The sequence below is a fragment of the Gobio gobio genome (assembly GCF_949357685.1).
Source record: "Gobio gobio genome assembly, chromosome: 6".
Lineage (NCBI taxonomy): Eukaryota > Metazoa > Chordata > Actinopteri > Cypriniformes > Gobionidae > Gobio > Gobio gobio.
Genome location: NC_137102.1, coordinates 58,608,717 through 58,630,792, shown reverse-complemented (window position 1 = coordinate 58,630,792; position 22,076 = coordinate 58,608,717). Strand labels below are relative to the sequence as shown.

At 37.3% G+C, this 22,076-nt stretch overlaps 2 protein-coding genes across 5 annotated transcripts in view; one reads left to right on the top strand and one right to left on the bottom strand.

The window, feature by feature from the left end:
* The window catches only part of eps15l1b (epidermal growth factor receptor pathway substrate 15-like 1b), a 78,573-nt gene extending 69,118 nt beyond the window's left edge, over positions 1-9,455 (top strand). Inside the window, exons 24-25 of one of the 4 annotated variants that reach the window (XM_079820357.1) lie at positions 4,498-4,514; positions 8,537-9,450. In XM_079820357.1, the coding sequence (XP_079676483.1) occupies positions 4,498-4,512 (15 nt within the window). In that variant the 3' untranslated portion in view covers positions 4,513-4,514; positions 8,537-9,450. Of the gene's footprint in view, positions 1-4,497; positions 4,515-8,536 lie in introns of all 4 variants that reach the window. The other 3 variants (XM_079820358.1, XM_079820356.1, XM_079820360.1) reach the window with 3 other exon arrangements.
* A 6,374-nt stretch (positions 9,456-15,829) lies between these two features.
* On the bottom strand, positions 15,830-19,928 carry klf2b (Kruppel like factor 2b). The gene is made up of 3 exons (XM_079819433.1): positions 19,599-19,928; positions 17,817-18,642; positions 15,830-16,969 (listed from the first exon to the last, which is right to left on the bottom strand). Exons 1-3 carry the CDS (start codon positions 19,665-19,667, stop codon positions 16,794-16,796), a joined length of 1,071 nt encoding a protein of 356 aa, XP_079675559.1. The 5' UTR covers positions 19,668-19,928; the 3' UTR covers positions 15,830-16,793.
* Positions 19,929-22,076: the final 2,148 nt, after the last annotated feature.

Sequence of the window (22,076 nt, the reverse complement as noted above, 5' to 3'; positions counted from 1 at the left end):
CCTTCTGCCGCTGGCTCTGATGTCTCTGTGGTGTCTCGAGCTATAATTTGTCTTGTGTAGATGTAACGGCCGATCTTTGGTCTCATGGATCTATAATTTGTTCCCTGGCAAATCGTTTAGGCTGAGGGCAAAGTGAAGTTTCATAACTTTTTTATTTTTAGGCTATAACTTTACGTTACAGTTGTAGCCGACTAGCACTAACTTTGAATGTTTGACTGAATTGTTTGCTTTATTTCATGTGTAGCTTATTATACCTTTTACTTATACTTTTGTATTATTGATCATTCATAAACTTGCATTTAACAAAAAGAGCTCCTGATTGGTTAACGCGGCGCAAATATCCGCCAAAGTTCAGATTTTTCAACTTGATCGATTTGCGCAATTCACGCGAATTACGCGTTCAAAACGCTCAAATCGCTTCATTCGCGCGAATCGTGCCATTCGTGCGAATCGCACCGCAGAATGTCTATTGACTTAACATGTAAATCACTCGCGCGAATCGTATCATTCGCGTCCGGTGTGAACGCACCATAACTCTATTCATGTCGACGTTGTGTTTGCTGTTCGTTGTGGTGAAAGCATTTTGTGAGAGAAAACACGCAATGACGCGATCAACAGACTGCATGTGTACTCAATGCTCATCACTGCAGCCTTTCATGTGATGGGAATAGATCATAAAATAATGCTATAGTCAACACTTTGACGATTTGTTCATCTCGACGGCTGTGATGGTAAAAAAACTTAGTTTAGAGGGGTTCCACATGTTACAAAGTTCGTAGAATAAGGATAAATACAACTCTCAGATACAAACTCACACTCTCAACAACTCGGTACAATAAAACTTTCTCAGCAATCTTTATCCAGCTCTCGTCTCTCTGGTCCACATGCAGCCCATCTCTCTCTCTCTCTGGCAGCACTTGCAGATCTCGCTAAACCACGCCCCCTCCGCCACATAATCTAACACTCATTTCAAATGCAAAGATGTCAGCCAATCACAACAGTGGGCGTTTTCACTGAAGTCTCACAGCAGACACGCCCCTTGAAACAGAGCATTCAAGCCAGAGGGCTAATGTCAGGATAGAAAAATGCTTTTTATTTCTAAATTATGACATTTTTTTATGTAAAAATCATACTAACAATATAAGTACATCTCAGGAAACATTATAAAATAATAAAAAAAATCCATGCCATGGGACCTTTAACGTTAGTTCACCAAAATGTAATTATCGGGGTTTTTTTGTGACAAAATAATGAAAGAGCATATTTTTTACATTCTGATTTGAATGCATATTTCTATTAGACCAATGATGCAATTCCTGACATCAACAGAGATAACATTTTGTATAATTTCCGTACAATTTAGATTTGTAGTCACTAATCACGATCATATCAGGTCTTATTTGATTTACCCCAAAAATAGGTTTAACCATAAATGTCACTAACCTTTGAGAAATGTTTTGGACTCCAGATACATTCTCTAAAAACAAGATGGTCTGTTATAAGTTATATAGATTTTTTTTCTTTTTAAGTAAATGTATTTTGCTTTAATTGTGTAGATTTGTAGCTCTTCACAGGTTTCTGCAACATCTCCAGCAATGCAATATTATTTTCTTCAACTCAATGATTCAGGAAATTGTACATGAAATCTACTTTAGCATGTTTGACACCAAAAACTTGGATAATCATGACTCTTGTGGTAAAAAATGATGGTTTTAAATGCCATTTCATATTCCTGAAGTACACTGTGCGTATAAGTGACCTTTCAAACGCATCATGATAATTTGACCTCAGGATGACACTTTGGTCTAGAAAAGTGAGAAGCGTTTACCAGAACACTTCCTGTTTTCTGACTTGCACTGGCACTCGTTTCACCACAGTGTCACAGTTACTTTACGTTCATTTTGCACATTTTTAATACACTTTTTGAATAAATAAAATCAATTTAAGAGGAGTTAAGTGTATTTGCTAGAGATGATGCTCCACAAATGAAATAATTGTATCGCTGCTACATTTATTTTGCATAACCTCATAGACAATATCAGGATTAAACGCTTATGTAGAATAAACTTTAATTCTGCTAAAGGTTTATGATGTTTTTTTGGAGTCTCACAATAGATTTACATGCATCAAAGGTCACAAAACGCTTTAATTTTCTCATTATATACATTGAACATCTCATTTCTAAAAGAGTCAGAAAATGGTTCATTCGAAGATTCAGTCTCTCTAAACCCCGCCTTTCCACGAATTTGCTCTGCTCTGATTGGTCAGATGGCCCAGTCTGTTGTGATTGGTCTACTCTGCTCTAATTGGTCAGACGGCCCAGTCTGCTGTGATTGGTTTATTCTGCTCTAATTGGTCAGATGGCCCAGTCTGCTGTGATTGGTTTATTCTGCTCACATTGGTCAGATGGCCCAGTCTGCTGTGATTGGTCTACTCTGCTCTGATTGGTCAGATGGCCCAGTCTGCTGTGATTGGTCTACTCTGCTCTGATTGGTCAGATGGCCCAGTCTGCTGTGATTGGTCTACTCTGCTCTAATTGGTCAGATGGTCCAGTCTGTTGTGATTGGTCTACTCTGCTCTAATTGGTCAGATGGCCCAGTCTGTTGTGATTGGTCTACTCTGCTCTGATTGGTCAGATGGCCCAGTCTGCTGTGATTGGTCTACTCTGCTCTAATTGGTCAGATGGTCCAGTCTGCTGTGATTGGTCTACTCTGCTCTAATTGGTCAGATGGCCCAGTCTGCTGTGATTGGTCTACTCTGCTCTAATTGGTCAGATGGTCCAGTCTGTTGTGATTGGTCTACTCTGCTCTGATTGGTCAGATGGCCCAGTCTGCTGTGATTGGTCTACTCTGCTCTAATTGGTCAGATGGCCCAGTCTGCTGTGATTGGTCTACTCTGCTCTGATTGGTCAGATGGCCCAGTCTGCTGTGATTGGTCTACTCTGCTCTAATTGGTCATATGGCCCAGTCTGCTGTGATTGGTCTACTCTGCTCTAATTGGTCATATGGCCCAGTCTGTTGTGATTGGTCTACTCTGCTCTAATTGGTCAGATGGTCCAGTCTGCTGTGATTGGTCTACTCTGCTCTAATTGGTCAGATGGTCCAGTCTGCTGTGATTGGTCTACTCTGCTCTAATTGGTCAGATGGCCCAGTCTGCTGTGATTGGTCTACTCTGCTCTGATTGGTCAGATGGCCCAGTCTGCTGTGATTGGTCTACTCTGCTCTAATTGGTCATATGGCCCAGTCTGCTGTGATTGGTCTACTCTGCTCTGATTGGTCAGATGGCCCAGTCTGCTGTGATTGGTCTACTCTGCTCTGATTGGTCAGATGGCCCAGTCTGCTGTGATTGGTCTACTCTGCTCTAATTGGTCAGATGGTCCAGTCTGTTGTGATTGGTCTACTCTGCTCTAATTGGTCAGATGGCCCAGTCTGCTGTGATTGGTCTACTCTGCTCTGATTGGTCAGATGGCCCAGTCTGCTGTGATTGGTCTACTCTGCTCTAATTGGTCATATGGCCCAGTCTGCTGTGATTGGTCTACTCTGCTCTGATTGGTCAGATGGCCCAGTCTGTTGTGATTGGTCTACTCTGCTCTGATTGGTCAGATGGCCCAGTCTGCTGTGATTGGTCTACTCTACTCTGATTGGTCAGATGGCCCAGTCTGTTGTGATTGGTCTACTCTGCTCTGATTGGTCAGATGGCCCAGTCTGTTGTGATTGGTCTACTCTGCTCTAATTGGTCAGATGGCCCAGTCTGTTGTGATTGGTCTACTCTGCTCTGATTGGTCAGATGGCCCAGTCTGCTGTGATTGGTCTACTCTGCTCTGATTGGTCAGATGGCCCAGTCTGCTGTGATTGGTCTACTCTGCTCTGATTGGTCAGATAGTCCAATCTGCTGTGATTGGTCGACCATTTAAAGTGAGTGAACAGTAACGATGGCGTTGCTTTTACCATATCAATTCCAGTGCATCAAATTGGATTCGCAGCGCTGAAAACAGCGTCATTTCGACAACATGACCCAAACTCTTCCAGTCTCTGCTACATCTACAGTGTCCGAGGGCGGGGCAAAGCAGTCATTGTTCACAGGCCAATGAAGACCATAGGCTGGCATTATGCAAATATGTTACACTGATCAATTCTTTCTCAAGGAGACAATAACTTTATTTGTCATGCACTTTGACTTCAAAACTTCGCAGACCTTCTACATTCTCAAACAGCTGTATTGCACACTACATGAAAGGTCATATTTGATAAAGGGGGCACATTCAACATCTCATATGGGGCAAATCCAGGTCAGGCCACAAGAGCCTCAACTGACGTGAAACCACATCTTTGCTCCGTTAGCTGCCTTGCGATGCTGCACTTGTGTGTGTGTGTGTGTGTGTGTGTGTGTGTGTGCGCTGTGCCATGCAGTGCAGATGCAGTTTTGCATGTTGCATGAGGCTTTTGTTGTGTTTTCCGTGCTTGTTTAGAGCTGTGCTGTAATTTGTCTTTCTCTCAGGCCCTGAACACATGAAGGTAAGGTGAAACGCAGGTCTGCTGACCACATCTGAGCGCTCTGCATGTGTTTGTGTCAACCATGAAACACCTACTCCACCCTGCGTGCACACAAATCCCTTCACAAATCTCCCTGAGAAATCAAACCACGTATTGAAGCTCTTGAAAATAGCAGCAGCAAATGTAAGACCAGCCGGCCAACCGCAGTGAGAAAAGACTAGACAAGACCGGAGATAGAGTTCACATACGGGCGTTTAAACACTGACAATGCATTATTTTCTTATATAAAGCACATTCATAGCGTATTTAGACACTGATATTGCACTCAAAATGTCCGAATGCCATTGCATTAGACTACTATTTCTCACTAAAATGTCACTTTAATTGTTTTGTATCAAAGTAAAGTTTGTTTATACACTTTCTTTTCAATAAATGACACTTGATTTGATATTCTGTGTCTAATGCACGCACATTCACAATAGTTTCACTTATATATGTATTAAGTGTTTAAAGAAGTCTTCTTTCACTGTGTGTTGTGTCACTGCTAACTCACATTTGATGGGAACCAAAGGTTTCACAACTTTGGTTTCTTGCTTCGCTGGTTGCACAGCAGATGATCCTCACGCTGTTTTTGACCAATTAAAACTACATTTTTGGATGCATAATTGTGCACAAATGACTTTTGAAATGAGTGATGTTTAATTCACCCTGTCATGTGATCTCATATGAGGACTGGGCGATATATTGAATAGTCACAATGTATTCATAATGCTTTTACTGGCCGGATAAAATCAAGCACCATCATGAATGCTGTGGTATTTTGATGTGCTTTTGTTTTGGCTATTACAGGGAGACCCTGTAAACCCTCCCTAACGCTCAAAATAATGAATCGGTTTGAATAGAAAAAAAAAATAATTCAGTCAAATTAACTTTTATGAGTATTTAGAGCTTTTTTTTTTCTTTTGGGTTCATAAAACACATTTTAAGTAATCTGAATTGTTTCATTGTTTTGAGTTCTATGAACTTAAAAACATAAATTTAATCGAAACTGATGAAATGGAGATTGAGAGTAAATGCTAAAATTAAGTGTTTTTTTGTACTCATTCAGCAAGTGCTATGCTAATGTTATCAAAGCATTGTGTTAAAGGGATAGTTCACCCAAAAACTAAATGTTGATGTTGATCTGCTTACCCCCAGGGCATCCAAGATGTAGGTGTCTTTGTTTCTTCAGTAGATTTTTAACTCAACCGTTGCAGTGTGATAGTCGTATAATGATGTCAATGGGGAGATTTTAGAGTATGAGAGCAATGAGAGTAAAAACACACAGACATACGAATCCTCATTAAACCCTGCGGCTCGTGACGACACATTGATGTCTAAAGACACAAAACGATCGATTTCTGAGAGAAACCCAACAGTATTTATGTTATTTTTTTTACCTCTTATCAGACGAATGTCATCTAGTTTTCCCAGCACCATAACTTCCGGCGAATAAGGTCAAAATACTGGCGGATCAAAGATATATATACATAGATGCCTCATTCGACCGATCCGCGCAGGCACTAATGAGGAATCTATGTATATATCTATGATCGCGCCGGTATTTTGACCTTATTCGCCGGAAGTGATGGTGGCTGATGCAGAGCCATAGAAAAAAAATGAAATACATTTTTAAATATGGATATTTTTCTTACACAAACGCATCGATTTGCTTCAGAAGGCCTTTATTAACACCCCGAGCCGCGTGGAGCAGTTATATGACGGACAGATGCTTTTTTTATGGCCTTCAAAAACAGAGCAACTATTACTGCTATTATAATGCTTGGATTAGCCAGAACATTTTTAATATAATATGAGTAAATCATGGGCTAATTTTCTTTTTTGGGTGAACTATCCCTTCAACTATTATTAAGGTAGCATTTATTGAATTAGCTAGTTAAAGCTAGCTAAGTTTCCACTACTAAATAAGTTAATTTTAAATGTATGAATTGGCTTACTCAAATATTTAAAGTTCAGAGCAATTAAAATTGTATGAGTACAAAATTAAAATCTGCAAGTTCTGCTTACTTAAACTTTCAATTTCTTAACTTAAAACATTTGATGTAACTCCAACTTATTTGGATTTACAGTGTAGTTCACCCAAAAATTTCGATTTTATCATCACTTACTCACCCTCCTGTATGAGTTTCTTCTGCTGAACACAAAAGAAGATATTTTGAAGAATGTTGGTGTTTAATCAGTTGACGGCAGTCATTGAATCCCATAGTAGGAAAATAATGGAAGTCAATGGGGGCCGTCAACTTGTCTGGTTACCAACATTCTTTAAAATATCTTCTTTTGTGTTCAACAGAAGAAACTCATACAGGTTTGGAACAACATGAGGGTAAGTGATGCGAAAATGTTCATTTTTGGGTGAACTATCCCTTTAAGTAGGGCTGCACAATAAATCGAAATACAACTGAAATCGCGATATGGCTTAGTGAGATTATCAAATTTCAAAGTTTGAGAGTAAAGGTCCATTCACAAACGTGCACAATATCGTTCTGTTTATTATAAGCGTGTAGTTTTGTTGCCTGTCGCTTTAAGAGCTCGAGCTCTTGAACGCAGGATGGATTCTGATTGGCTGTCAATTTATCATTCTTCAACTGGAACAAAAAATTTTCTGAAAGTGATTCCAACAATATAATTTCTCTGTGTACTAATATTTTAAGTATACACTTTAGTTTAGGGTCCAATTCTCACTAATAACTAGTTGCTTATTATCATGCATATTACTAGGATATTGTCTGTTTATTAGTACTTATAAAGCACATATTAATGCCTTATTCTGCATGATCATATTCTACATCCCTTAATCACCCAATGCATAAACTTAACAACTACCTCACTAACTATTAATAAGCAGCAATTAGGACTTTACTAGGGAAAAAGTCGTAGTTAATAGTAAGAATTGGACCCGAATCTAAAATGTGACCATATTAGTATTGTAATTTAGCAAATTTAATGTAAAATAAAATTATTATTAGATTATTTATATATATAATTATATATATATATATATATATATATATATATATATATATATATATATATATATATATATATATATATATATATATATATATATATATATATATATATATATATATATATATATATATATATATATATATATATATATATATATATATATATTAGGGCTTTCAAAAGATTAATCTCGATTTATCGCATCCAGAATAAAAGTTTGTGTTTACATAATATATGTGTGTGTACTCTGTTAATTATTATTTATATATAAATACACACACAAGCATGTATATAATAATAATAATTAACAGAGTACACACACATATATTATGTAAACACAAACTTTTATTTTGGATGCGATTAATCGTGATTAATCTTTTGACAGCCCTACTATATTACATTTTTATATATATATAATATTACATTTTTATATATTTTTTATATATTTGTTATGTATATTTATATATATTTTAAATATTTATTTATTTATATTTATTTATTCCTATATATATATATATATATATATATATATATATATATATATATATATATATATATATATATATATATATATATATATATATATTAAAAAACCTTTTTTTTTTCTTTTTTTATATTTTTATCTAGTAAAAATAATAGTAATAATAATATTGATATATAATCACAAAATTTTGGCCCAATTGTGCAGCCCTACACACAAACACAGCAAACCTGAACATGTTTTAATCACTTTTTAAATCGTTATTGCCATTTTTATCAGAAAATATTGCAAATCGTTTTTTTTTTTTTTAAGTTTGTGAAAACGTCTTGATTATTTCACCTGTAGGTTTTAACTGTATTTTTACATCTTACATGTTGAATCTACATTTGCAACAAAGTAAAAAAAAAAAAAAGCAAATGCCAAAAACATTGAGCTGAGGAATGTCCGTCTATATATTTAGCGATATCTCGCCCAGGCAGCAGTGATGCGTTCTCCTGTGGGATGAATTGTGTCTTGAATGACGTTTGTTTTTCAGCTCGGAAATGAGACGCAGCAGCTGGAGTGGGCCAAACGCGAGAGCCAGAGAGAGGAGGCGGAGCGAATCCGGAGGCTCCGCCTACAGGAACAACAGGACCTGGACCTGGCTCTCGCCCTCAGTCGATCTGAAATGCCCAGATCGTGAAGCTGCTTCAGTCCGCATTCACTCCTTCAGTCACGACAACAGATGAGGTGCCGATCACAATCTCTTCCTGCTCAGGTTTGCCCTTCACATCCACCTCTGAAGAACCCTGGACCCATGAAGAGCTTATGCTTTTTAAAGATTATATACAGCTTTACCAAATACTGTAGGAGCTTTTGTGGCTTTTATTCAGGCACATCATCAGTATCGTAATGCATATCAGCCCATGTTGGATTTGCAGAGCACAAGTACTTTAATATCTCTCACTGACCTGCACTATATGATCATATACAAACCTGTGGAATCAGTGCCTTCCCAACCAATCATTTTTCATCCCGGCTGACGTTAGTATACTCTTTAATATTAGACACATTAAGATCAAATGAAGGTTTTGCACTATTCATATGAGCGTGAGATTTCTTGTTTTCTTTAGTTGTTTTTGTGTTTAACCCTTTAAATCTTGATCAGATCCTCCAGGTGACGCCAAATCACTGCCCACTTTGATTTAGTTTGAATCCTTTTCTTGATTTTCAGCTTGAAGTGAAGCCTTATACTGTATATTGAGCTGATTCGTATGTATTCGTATATTTATTGCATCTGTGATAACACTAAAATCAGCAGGTTATGGATTGTTTATATGCTAGAGAAGCACATTTGGGTTTTGATTCGATGTCTTTACGTGTTTTGTTTCTTTTGTGGAAAAGGGCTGAAAATGATTTTACAATGTGCTGCTTTTCAGTGTTTTAATAAATGACAAACATATTTATCTGAATACAGTAGAAATCGTTTTTTTTTCCCTTGGAGTGAAAAAGCCATTTTTTCTTAGAATCTGAAATTAAAGTATTTTATAAATAAATAAATATATATATATATATTATATATATATATATATATATATATATATATATATATATATATATATATATATATATATATTAGGGCTGTCAAAAGATTAATAGCGATTAATCGCATCCAAAATAAAAGTTTGTGTTTACATAATATATGTGTGTGTACTCTGTTAATTATTATTTATATATAAATACACACACATTCATGTATATATTTAAGAAATATTTGCATGTATATACTGTATATACATTTATTTAATCTATAATATATATAAATATAAATGTTTTATATATAAAAATAATATTTTTTTCTTAAATATATACATGCTTGTGTGTGTATTTATATAGAAATAATAATTAACAGAGTACACACACATATATTATGTAAACACAAACTTTTATTTTGGATGCGATTATTCGCGATTAATCTTTTGACATATATATATATATGGTTAAGTGAATAACACTGATCTCTTCATCACGGCTCCTGTTAGTGGGTGGGATATATTAGGCAGCAAGTGAACATCATTGCTGCGTCCGAAAACCAGTCAGCTGACTCGTTGTCTCACTGCTTTATGGCGTGTAAGGCTAAGTTTGTGCATAAAGGCACCTCACAAAACTGATTTCGGACAGACTTCTTAGTCATTGTAACCGTTTAATGATCTACAGCAAAATAGAGCGAGCTTTGGTGAGAACTAAACACATATTTGATTACTACATTAGTAATTTCTTGCTAGAAATGACATCAGAAGTGGAAAATGTTGGTCAAAAATGACATTTACACACAAACTGACCAGCAAACACAACTTTCGGACGCCATCTTTTCCCCCAGCTCAACTGGCACAGAATGGAAAGCACAGGATCACACCTGCAAACTTGTAGCTTTTCGGCGTCAATCGCCGTTTTCTTGGTCAATTGGTTCAGTGCGCGCGTGTAACGTTACCGAACGGTTTCCGGGTGTAATCTTTAACAGTTCACAATCGGCTTGTTTGAAGCGCGGAACACACTTCAATCCGAGTTCCCACACGAACATATGAAGTATTCAGTTCATTTTTCCACGAAATTCAAACGATAAAAGCCGTTTTGACGCTCTATATGGCGTGACTTGTCACTTCATGATCACAGTTCAAGCGGCCGCGCGACGTGCACGCACGTGAACGCGATCATTAAAAAATAAACATGAATGACCATTTGAAGTAGTTTTAGACCGATATATCAGTCGGCCGATACAAGGCTGCTGCGTTCGCCGATATTTTTTTCCCTGCATTATTTACAGACAGGCGTCCACAGGGCAGCTCTCACCGTCTTCAAACTGTCTTGCTCTCTCTCCCTCGCGCATATTAATCAAAATAAATTGAGAACTGACACGATGGTAAAAGGTGGAAAGACTGAAGTTTCACGTGGAGCATTGGGAGATTTTTTCCTGAATTACCGCTGGTGTTGCTCTACAAGAGATTAAGTTAAGTGCACCTACACTCTAAAAAATGCTGGGTTAAAAATAACCCAAGTTGGGTTGAAAATGGACTAACCCATCAATTGGGTTGTTTTAAGCAAACATTTAACCCATCCGCTGGGTCAAAACAACCCAATTGCTGGGTTAGTCCATATTCAACCCAACTTGGGTTATTTTTAACCCAGCATTTTTTAGAGTGTAACCATTAAATGACTAGGTTGTAAATAGTTTTAAAATGAAGTATAGTACAGTCAGTGTGCACTTTATTATGCTGCTTGCTTGTTGATACTGTGTGCAATAGTGTCATTATTTTATTTATGCTTAAATATTTATTTTCAGAATTTATTTTCACCACTGAACTCTTTTTTTTTCTTGTTCTACCTCACCTGTTTTTACTATTTGTTAAATATTGTTTTTTTTTAGTTCAATAAATGTTCCTTTTTTAAATTGTAAATTTTAAATTATCATCATGATCATTGTGTCATTTTTATGTTGTAAATTGAGGGAGCAAAAGCAGTATCGGCTCCAAATATCGGCTCAAGAAAATCGGCAGCCCGTATCGCTCATCGGCTAAGGATGATGAAAAAAATCGGTATCGGCATCGGCACTAAAAAAATCCATATCGGTCGATCCCTAATTTGAAGGTAGGCTGAGGATACATTACAACTTACTGTCACGTATCATATGTGGTGTAATCGCTCAGTCAGTGTTTCAACAGCAGAAAGATGTCAATATAACTGCTTGTGAACTAAACAATGTCATGTAACTTAAGCATCACATTTAACGTTACCTCAGGCAGTCATTCAGTGTCCACAGAATTGTATTCACTAGAGTAAATCAACTCTTTCACTAAATATATGCTCTATATTAGCCGTTATATTCATTATATTCTACTTGACCTGTTAGTGATGTCTTGATTATTTCATGCATGTTAAATAAACCTGTGTATAAATTATTATATTTCAACCACGAATTGGAGAAAAAAAACGTACAGAACCGTGATTTCAAAACCGAGATACGTACCGAACCGTCAGTTTTGTGTACCGTTACACCCCTATTGTCAATCTTTTATTTTTTGTGTCATGCGTCACAACACTTCCTTGAGTTCCAGGCGTTTCCGTGTTGTAGCAATGCATCATTATATTTAAAAAAATCTAAAGAAATGAAAGTAATTTATCTATAAAAATACATAAAAATAGTGTTATTTATATCATTCTAATTACATTACATAATTATATTTTAAAAATAACCTTGTTTTTATAGATATACATATACATATATAATTTTATATTGTTGTAAAATCAATTCATCATTATATTTAAAAAAAAATAAAATAAAAAAGAAATGAAAGTAATATATATATATATATATATATATATATATATATATATATATATATATATATAATACATAGTATTTTAATTACATTGCATAATTATATTAAAAAATAACCTTGTTTTTATATATATATATATAATCTAATTTTATTGTATTATTGTAAATGCATCATTGATTTTATTTTAATTATTTTATTAATAATATTTACACACACATAAATCACACATGGAGATCAGAAACAGAAGCAATATTTGAATATATTCTGAATGCAGATAATATATAATGATTAAATGTGATTACATTTGACTATATACTTTTTCACATAAAACGTGTATATATTTGACTATATTTTGCATGCATGATGTTTAATTGTACAATTTAATCGCGTTTTTAATATAGTTTTAAATAGCATTCAATTTTTTCGTTTTTTTAAGGATGAACTGCACCACATCTAAAATATTTACACATTTTTTCTTTATTCTAATGTATATATAAAAATAGTAGGTGTGTCTAAACTATCTATAAAATCTTTTTTTTAAATATTAAATGTGTCATTCTCTTTAAGTCACGCTCAGAAATGTCATTTGCATTTTAACTTTTTTTTTTGCTCTGAGGAGTTTGCAGGTCTGCAGGATTGTGGGATATCAAATGCAGCGAAGGATACATTAATGCTGCCTTCGAAAAACAATCAGATGACGGGATCTCTGGAGACAGGAAGTAAGTCTAACATTATATTTGGACATGCCTTGATGCCTTCCCTTTAAATGTGTCCTCCAAAGGCAGCATTTTCCAGGTTTCGGACGCAGCCAATGTCCTCAAGAGTTGATGTGGTAGAAGCCGGAAAAATGGGAAACCTTGGGTCATTGCCATTGATTACATTTTGTTACATGCAGTGTTCAACAAATAACATCTGCTCTTAAAAGTGACTTTACCGCGTGGGTTTGCCCTCAGATCAGATCAGATGTGTGTGCACCTGCTACACTTCATATCTGCTCGTGTTCATGTTCGTGCAGTTTGATTGCGATGGACCTGTGAGCTCTTTTTCACGTCTATCAGAGCTTTGTCTTCTGCAAATGCTCTGTGAACGGCTTGAGCTTCAAATTGCTGTTTTTCCTGGATCCGTCGAGTAACACAAGCTGGAAGAATGAAGTCCGAGCTCGAGCCGGACCCAAATGGAGGCCTTGGAAAGATTGAGATCTAAGTGTGAAAATAATTTAACAGCTGCATGAATTTTAGCTTCGGTATGTTAATTACCCCCATTTGGAATAACAGGAAATTCCTGTGTGAGTTTTTATTTACTGAAGGCCGCTGAACGGGCGGATTTTAAGATGGACAAATGAGAAGGGGCTCAGGTGACAGAAACTTGTGTGTGTTTTCCTTCGCTCTTAACCATCCACACGTGCAGAAGCTCTGCCAGACGTTAGTCTAGTCTTCAGTTGTGTTTTAGTGCTGAGAGGTTAAATGCTGAGGTCAGGGATTACTGACCAACACCAGCACCACATTTGTACACTAAAGTGGATGTAAAGTTCACAATCACTGTTCATTTGCATAATGTTTCACATATTGTGTTAAAATAGCGAGGCCGTATTTCTCATCTCGATGGACTTGGGTTGAATCCAGGACTCGCAGTAAAACACTCTCAGTCCTTTATGTGTGTTTGGCTTTGATGGGGAATAAGAGAAGTGTGTTTTCTGTTGATGTCAGATCGGTAGTAATAGTTACTATCATCGGCACACAAAAGTGAAATGAGATTTGTGCTTCACTTCACTGCGTCGGCTAATAATAGTCAGGATCACATTTCTTCTTTTTCTCTGTAATTTGCTTAAAAGGGAACCTGTTGTCCTGTTTCACACATCATTCACTCAAGCAGAACAACTACAACTCCTGAAGACATGTGTGTGTGCGCTGTTTACTTGTTCTATATATAGTGTGTATATATATATATATGTGTGTGTATGTATGTATATATATATACACACGCATGTATATATATATATATATATATTTACACACACACACACACACACACACACACACACACACACACACACACACACACACACACACACACACACACACACACACACACACACACACACACACACACACACACACACACACACACACACACACACATATATATATATATTCACTATATATAGAACAAGTATATATATATATATAATGCATTGTTTTTATTTTATTTTTGTTTTATTATTTTTATTAATAACACACATACAGTATATATATAATGCATTGGTTTTAATGTTTTTATTAGTAATATATACACACACTGTATACACATACTATACACACATATATATTTGTATTATTTCATTATTAATAGATAGATACTTTGCATTGATAACAACTTAGTTTTTTATGATGCTGCACCATATCTAAAATATTTATAAACGTTTCTATTTTATATATATATATATATACACACGTTTAATATAATGATGTAATATAATTAAAATGATGTAAAAAGAACTATGTATGTAAATTATATAAAGTATGTAAAGTTATGTAAAGTATTATACATTTTATTAATTATATATAAAAAAATAGAAATCAAAAGAAATGAAAGTAATTTATATATATATATATATATATATATAATATATATATATATATATATATATATATATATATATATATATAATACATAAATATTAATATTAATTACATTACATCATTAAAAAATAACCTTCTTTATATATATATATATAAAATATATTGTTGTAAAATCAATGCATCATTATATTTAAAAACTAAAGAAATTAAAGTAATTTATGTATAGTATATATAAAAATACACAAAAATAGTGTTATTTATATAATTTTAATTACATTACATAATTATATTTTAAAAATAACCTTGTTTTTATAGATATATATATATATAATATAATTTTATATTGTTGTAAAATCAATTCATCATTATATTTAAAAAAAATTAAAATAAAAAAGAAATGAAAGAAATATATATATATATAATACATAGTATTATAAATATAATTTTAATTACATTGCATAATTATATTAAAAAAAAACTTGTTTTTTATATATAATCTAATTTTATTGTATTATTGTAAAATCAATGCATCATTGATTTTATTTTGATTATTTTATTAATAATATTTACACACACATAAATCACACATGGAGATCAGAAACAGAAGCAATATTTGAATATATTCTGAATGCAGATAATATATAATGATTAAATGTGATTACATTTGACTATATACTTTTTCACATAAAACGTGTATATATTTGACTATATTTTGCATGCATGATGTTTAATTGTACAATTTAATCGCGTTTTTAATATAGTTTTAAATAGCATTACATTTTTTTGTTTTTTAAGGATGAACTGCACCACATCTAAAATATTTACACGTTTACATTTTTCTTTATTCTAATGTGTGTATATATAAAAATAGTAGGTGTGTCTAAACTTTTGACCGTTGTTGTTTATATAAATAAATGTATTTTAATTTTTTTTAAATAAATCTCGAGCTGATGCGGAGCAAACGTTTGTTTAAAATATGCAGATTTGAGTGTTTTATCATGCACGTTTGACATCAAAGCACCACTGGAGTCTCTTTGATGTCCGTGTCTTTTCCGTGTCTCTGGAGTCTGGGATCTTCAGCGGAGAGCCGAGCGCCCCTCCGTCCAGACGGATCTAAATTCTCTCTCTGTAATTATGTAAATGTAGTGTTTGTATTTATAGGCAGAAGCCACAGGCTGCTGGCCTCAACCTGACGCAGCTGGAAAGCATCTCGGCCTCAGCTATAATACCAGCTCGAGTGGGGGTTCGAGAATAGCATTGTGGGGACTTCGTTTTCCAGTCGCATCAAAGGAGCCCATAATAAGAGACTGGGAGCATGACACAACAGACACGTGGGTATATATTCAAATTTAGTTTAATATTTACAATAAATACAGTACTTACAATATAAAATGTATGTACACAATCTTATAAAAAAGCCAGGACATCGAGCCCTAGTGCATAGGGTGCTAGTGTGACACTCGTTCGGGTAACACTTTACAATACACTCATCATCGCAGCGGCGGACGTTATTGTGAAGTGTTACCGACGTTTCGGTACACAAGAGCCGTCTAGGTATCAAAATGAAGAAACCAAACACACACACACACACACAGCTCTGTTTGTCGCGAGGCAGTTTCAAGAGCAAAACATTGTCGTCGTGCATTTTCCACCGGAGGTTTGCTAGTCGTCAGGCTTTGCACTCTTTGTGGCTTCAGAAAAGGCACCGTTTAACTTACACACCATCTCCCGATCGGACCAGCCCTTCAGGATGCATTATTTTCCCACCCAAAAAGACCTTTAAAAAGAGCTCTGTGTAATCTATGTAGTACCAGCTACCTTGTTACATAAGTACGACGATATATATTATGGCGTAAAGTCATTAAATAAGGCAGTTGTGTGGTTGCGGATCCAGTCCTCACAGGTGTCTCTTCATGTGCAGCGCCAGGTGGTCCGAGCGGGAGAAGGCGCGCTCGCACAGGTGGCACTGGAACGGCCGGTGTCCGGTGTGTTTGCGGAAGTGGCGGGTCAGCTCGTCGGAGCGGGCGAACTTCCATCCGCATCCCTCCCAGTTGCAGTGGTACGGTTTCTCACCTGAGGAACGAAAGGGGGGCACATTTAGTCGGTTTAAACACACTAACGGAAGTTAAAGGATTTGTTTTAAATCAACTTTTGCTGATCATTTACTCACCCCCATGTCATCCAAGATCAAAAGTCGAAAAGAAATTATGTTTTTTGATGAAAACATTCCAGGATTGTTCTCCATATAATGGACTTCAATGGGCTCCAAATGGTTCAAGGTCCAAATGAAAGTTTCGGTAACGTTCTTTAAACGACACCAGATGATGAATAAGGGTCTGATCTAGCCAAACCATCAGCTTCTGCGAGAAACCCAGCTATTATTTTACCTCTTTTCATCTCGGAGCTCAGCCATAACTTCCGCCAAGTGAGGTCAAAATACGAGCCTGGTCATAGATATATACGTAGATGCCTCATTAGTGCCTGCACGGATCAGTAGAATGAGGCATCTACTATTGATATATCTATGACCATGCTCGTATTTGACCTCACTTGGCGGAAGTTATGCCGGAGCTCAGAGATGATCACGTTCGTCTGATAAGAGGTAAAATAATAGCATAAATACTGCTGGGTTTCTCTCAGAAGCTGATGGTTTGGCTAGATAAGACCCTTATTCATCGTCTGGTGTCGTTTAAAGCCCTTTGAAGCTGCACTGAAACTGTCATTTGAACCGTTTGGAGCCCATTGAAGTCCATTATATGGAGAACAATCCTGGAATGTTTTCATCCAAAACCCTAATTTCTTTTCGACTGCAGAAAGAAAGACATCTTGGATGACATGGGGGTGAGTAAATGATCAGCAAAAGTTTTAGTCGGTTTAAACACACAAATGGAATTAAAGACAGGGTTGGACTCGCTCATACCGGTGTGGGTTCGGTGATGCGCCTTCAGGTGCGAGCTCTTGGTGTAGGTCTTTCCGCAGCCGGCGTAGGTGCAGGTGTGTGACGCGGTTCGCTTCCTCGGCCAGGTGCGGCGTCCTCGCTTGGGTTTGGACTCCAGCAGCTCCAGCGGGGAGGATGGAGGAGTCAGGAGAGCTCTGGGTTGCATCCCGAGGGCCTCGTCGAACATGCCGAACTGGTGCGGCGTGTAGGGCATTTGCATTTGGCCGTAAGCCGGAGGCGAGTGATGGAAGCCCTGCGGAAACGCAGACTGGCGCGGGTCGTCCGGGCTCAGCGGGGGGGTCATGTTCCCCGTGGCGTGCGGAGAAACGGCCAGCCTGGGTTGCTCGAAAGACATCATGCATGAAACGTTGCCCTCTTGTTTGATTTTTTGGCAGCTTTGGGGCACCATGCCCATGACCGGCCCGTAACCGTCCATCGGCGGCTCGACTTTGATATCGACAAAGTCCTGTCGGGGGAACCCCGTGGAGTTGATGATGAATCTCCCCTGGATCGCGCCGTCATAGACGCCGTCCACGTCGGATCGGAGAAGCTCGGCCATGAGGCTGTTCCCGTACGGAGGCGGCTCCTGGGATGCATAAGCCCCTGTCGAGTACAGGCCGCACGGCTCCACGTGAGAGACGTATTCGGCCCCCGCCTCCAGAGGTCCTGTGGTGTTGGCCAGGATAAACTCCAGGTCCAGATAATTGCTCAGATCCTCGTCATCCTTGCGGCCACGACAAGTGTCCATGTTCTGTGCCACGTTGAGCGGAGGGCAGCTCAGTGCTTTGTCCTCCACACTTTTCCACCTCTGCAACAGAAGAGAGGGCGTTTAGAAGCGAAACACTGAGGGAGACTCCTTTCTAAAGCATTTTATCGGGTGGGTAAAATACAAGACACAAGATCTGCTCAAAAGTATTCTTGGTTATCTCGTTTTTTAAAGACAGAAACTGCATTTACATGCAAAAAAAAAATCAGGTCTCCAATTGAAAATGTTCAAGTGACCGATCACATCTGAATTTTTCAGTTGGCCAAATTGAATTTCTGTGAATTGATGCAATTTAATTCACAGAAATTCAATTCGGCCTCACTTGAAAATTTTCAATCGGAGACCTGAATTTTTTTTTACAGTGTAGATAGACCTAAATTCACCCTAAATACATAGTAAAACCAGATTAATGTGTCATGTATACATCCATGCATGCTTGTAAGTACCTTACAAGCATGCATGGATGTATACATGACACATTAATCTTCGGTTGAATTTAGGTTGATTGGGACACTTTTTGCCACTGAGATGACTGGAAAAATGTGTCCCAATCAACTATATGAAGACATTTTTCTTTTAAATGAGCATTTTCTTATATGTTTAGGTTCATTAATTTCACTTGTATGGCATTGGAAGGGTTATTACTCATTAAAATTAAAAACATAATGCATTTTTCCAGTCATCTCAGTTGCAAAAAGTTTCCCAATCATCCTGAATTCACCCTATAAAGATCAATGTGTCATGCATCGTATGTCTATCTATATGTACTTGTGTATATAACATCATAAAACAAGATACATTTACCTCATACGCACAACTTTAAATATGAACACGTTTTCTGCGTGCGTATCTTTAATATATTTTCTCAAGCGCAAACAAGTGGAAAACAAATATGCTCGCTCAGAATGCAGTTTTAACCGCGTACGCGGTTGGGTTTCCCACATTAGCCTTAATTTCACCCCAGTTTCCCGATTTAGAAGCGCATCGAAAATACTTACATCCTCCCAAAGTTTCTCCTTCTGGTTCGCAAACGTTGCAATCGAAGGCAAAAGACAAGGTAAAGCCATTTCCAAGTGTCACGGCGCGCGTGTGTTCAGCTGAAGTTGTCTCGTGTTGTTGCACTTGCTCCTGAAGCGATGTCAAACCTTTTCCCTGGAGTGAACTTCTTCCAGAGTCATGAACAAAGAGTGTCGGGGAGGAGCGCCTCCTACCTAATAATCACTGCTCCTGGACCAGTTGTGTGAGTGAAGGAACCGTGTTTTAGAGCTCCCAGATATGCGCTGTATATCGCACCGTGCGCGCTCTCCACAGGTCCACAGTGTCTCAGTGCCGGACTGCGCTCTCGCTCGCTCATTTAAGACGCTGGTGACGCGCGCGTCCGTCCCTCCGCGGGGGCGCGGCCGAGGAGGAGGCGGTCACAATCATCTGTATAGTACACACACACAACTGTAACCAAGGCGTTTCAACAAAAGCTCCAATTGATCCAAGTGTAATTCCAGTTCTGAACAGCCTACGCGCACCCATGCGTAATTTACACTCCAAATATACGCGCTGTCCAATGACTACACAATAAGGTTACATTTAGACCTTAGAAGTCGAATAAAGTTGTTTTTGCGTGCTGATATGGCAATTTTCTGGACAATAGATTAGTGGGTGATCCAAAAGTCAAGTTTTCCCTATCATTATGTATATATATATATAATCACATGACAAGAAAACCATAAACAGAGACGATGCCCTATAGACCCTCACGACCGTGTGTGTGTGTGTGTGTAAATATATTACACATTTTGACCTGTATATGAAAATGCACGCTTTTCGGGTGAAAATGTAACCAAAAATAGTGAATAGTTTGAAAAAATGTGTTTTAGTTCGTTTTAAAAAGGGCGGTATTTGTGGTATTTATTGGATATACATCTGTGTTTATGCCTATGGTTACATTTTAAGTGTTTTTGTAAAAATATATAGGCTATATATATATATAATATGTGCATGCAAATATAAATATATATATATATATATATATATATATATATTTTTTTTTTTTTTTTTTTTTTTTTTTTTATATATATATTTGCATGCACATATTTCTAAATAAGTTTCACGTCTTAAGAACAAAAATGCCCTCTCAGATATTGTCATCGAGCCAGCATGAAGTGTAGCTGTGCCGTGTTTACTGTAGTGAAGGGTTTCAGCGAGACATGTTGTTGGAGGAATGCGTGTAAAGCGAGATTAATGTGAAAGCGCGAGCCCTCAAAGGCGCTTTATCATGATGATTGTGCGCGCGCAGCGGGTTTGTCTAAACGCGGACAGCAGGCGCCAGTCTCACCTGATCGCCCGACTCTCTCCTCTCAGATGTTCGCCTTACCTTTCGCCTCATTCAGGTGTAAATGGAGGGGGGATTAAATGGCTGGAATGCTGATGGTTGCTGGGAATTATTGGCTTTGCTTTAGCAGCCATTAGTTTCGTTAATGATGTCCCGAGGACTGTGAGAGAAACTGACAGGAAAAGAAAAACTGGACAGGTTACTTATTATTTACATCTGAAGCCTCAGTGGCTCATGCACTTTGCACTTTGGTTCCCATGAGAGGCATTACCATGATACTCAGTGATTATATGTTTATGTATTTACATGATAGTGATATCAGCAATGAAATATTTATATACACACCGATCAGGCATAACATTATGACTAATATTGTGTTGGTCCCCCTGACCCGTCGAGGCATGGACTCCACTAGACCCCTGAAGGTGTGCTGTGGTATCTGGCACCAAGATGTTAGCAGCAGATCCTTTAAGTCCTGTAAGTTGCGAGGTGGGGCCTCCGTGGATCGGACTTGTTTGTGCCGCACATCCAGCAGATGCTCGATTGGATTGAGATCTGGGGAATTTGGAGGCTGAGTCAACGCCACCTTTCTATCAGAACCAGCATTAACTTCTTGAGCAGTTTGAGCTCCAGTACAGCTGCAGTTTTGGAGATGCTCTGACCCGTCACAATCTGGCCCTTGTCAAACTCGCTCAAATCCTTACGCTTGGCCATTTTTCCTGCTTCTAACACATCAACTCTGAGGACAAAATGTTCACTTGCTGCCTAATATATCCCACCCACTAACAGGTGATGAAGAGATAGGTTTTAAGCTTAATAGCTGCATATAAAGCATGAACATTGATGTTTAATTGTGTCAAATGCAGCTGCTCATATTGAGTTGACCTCTTGACCTCAGTGGTGTTTTATAGCTCATAACAGTCACGAGTCTGATAAAGTGCTCGGATGCGCATATTCTGCCTCAGTTTCTGTGTTGAGCAAGAGTGAGTTTGGGATGTTTCTCATCTCTTTGTCATGAATCTTCAATTGAACTGAACTGGCTCACTCACGCAATCCATTATGCAAACTAGATTTTCCTTTTAAACCAGAGTTTCTTGTGCTTCGAGTTTAATTTTGATTAATTAAGAATAAATTAAGACTTGCTCATCTA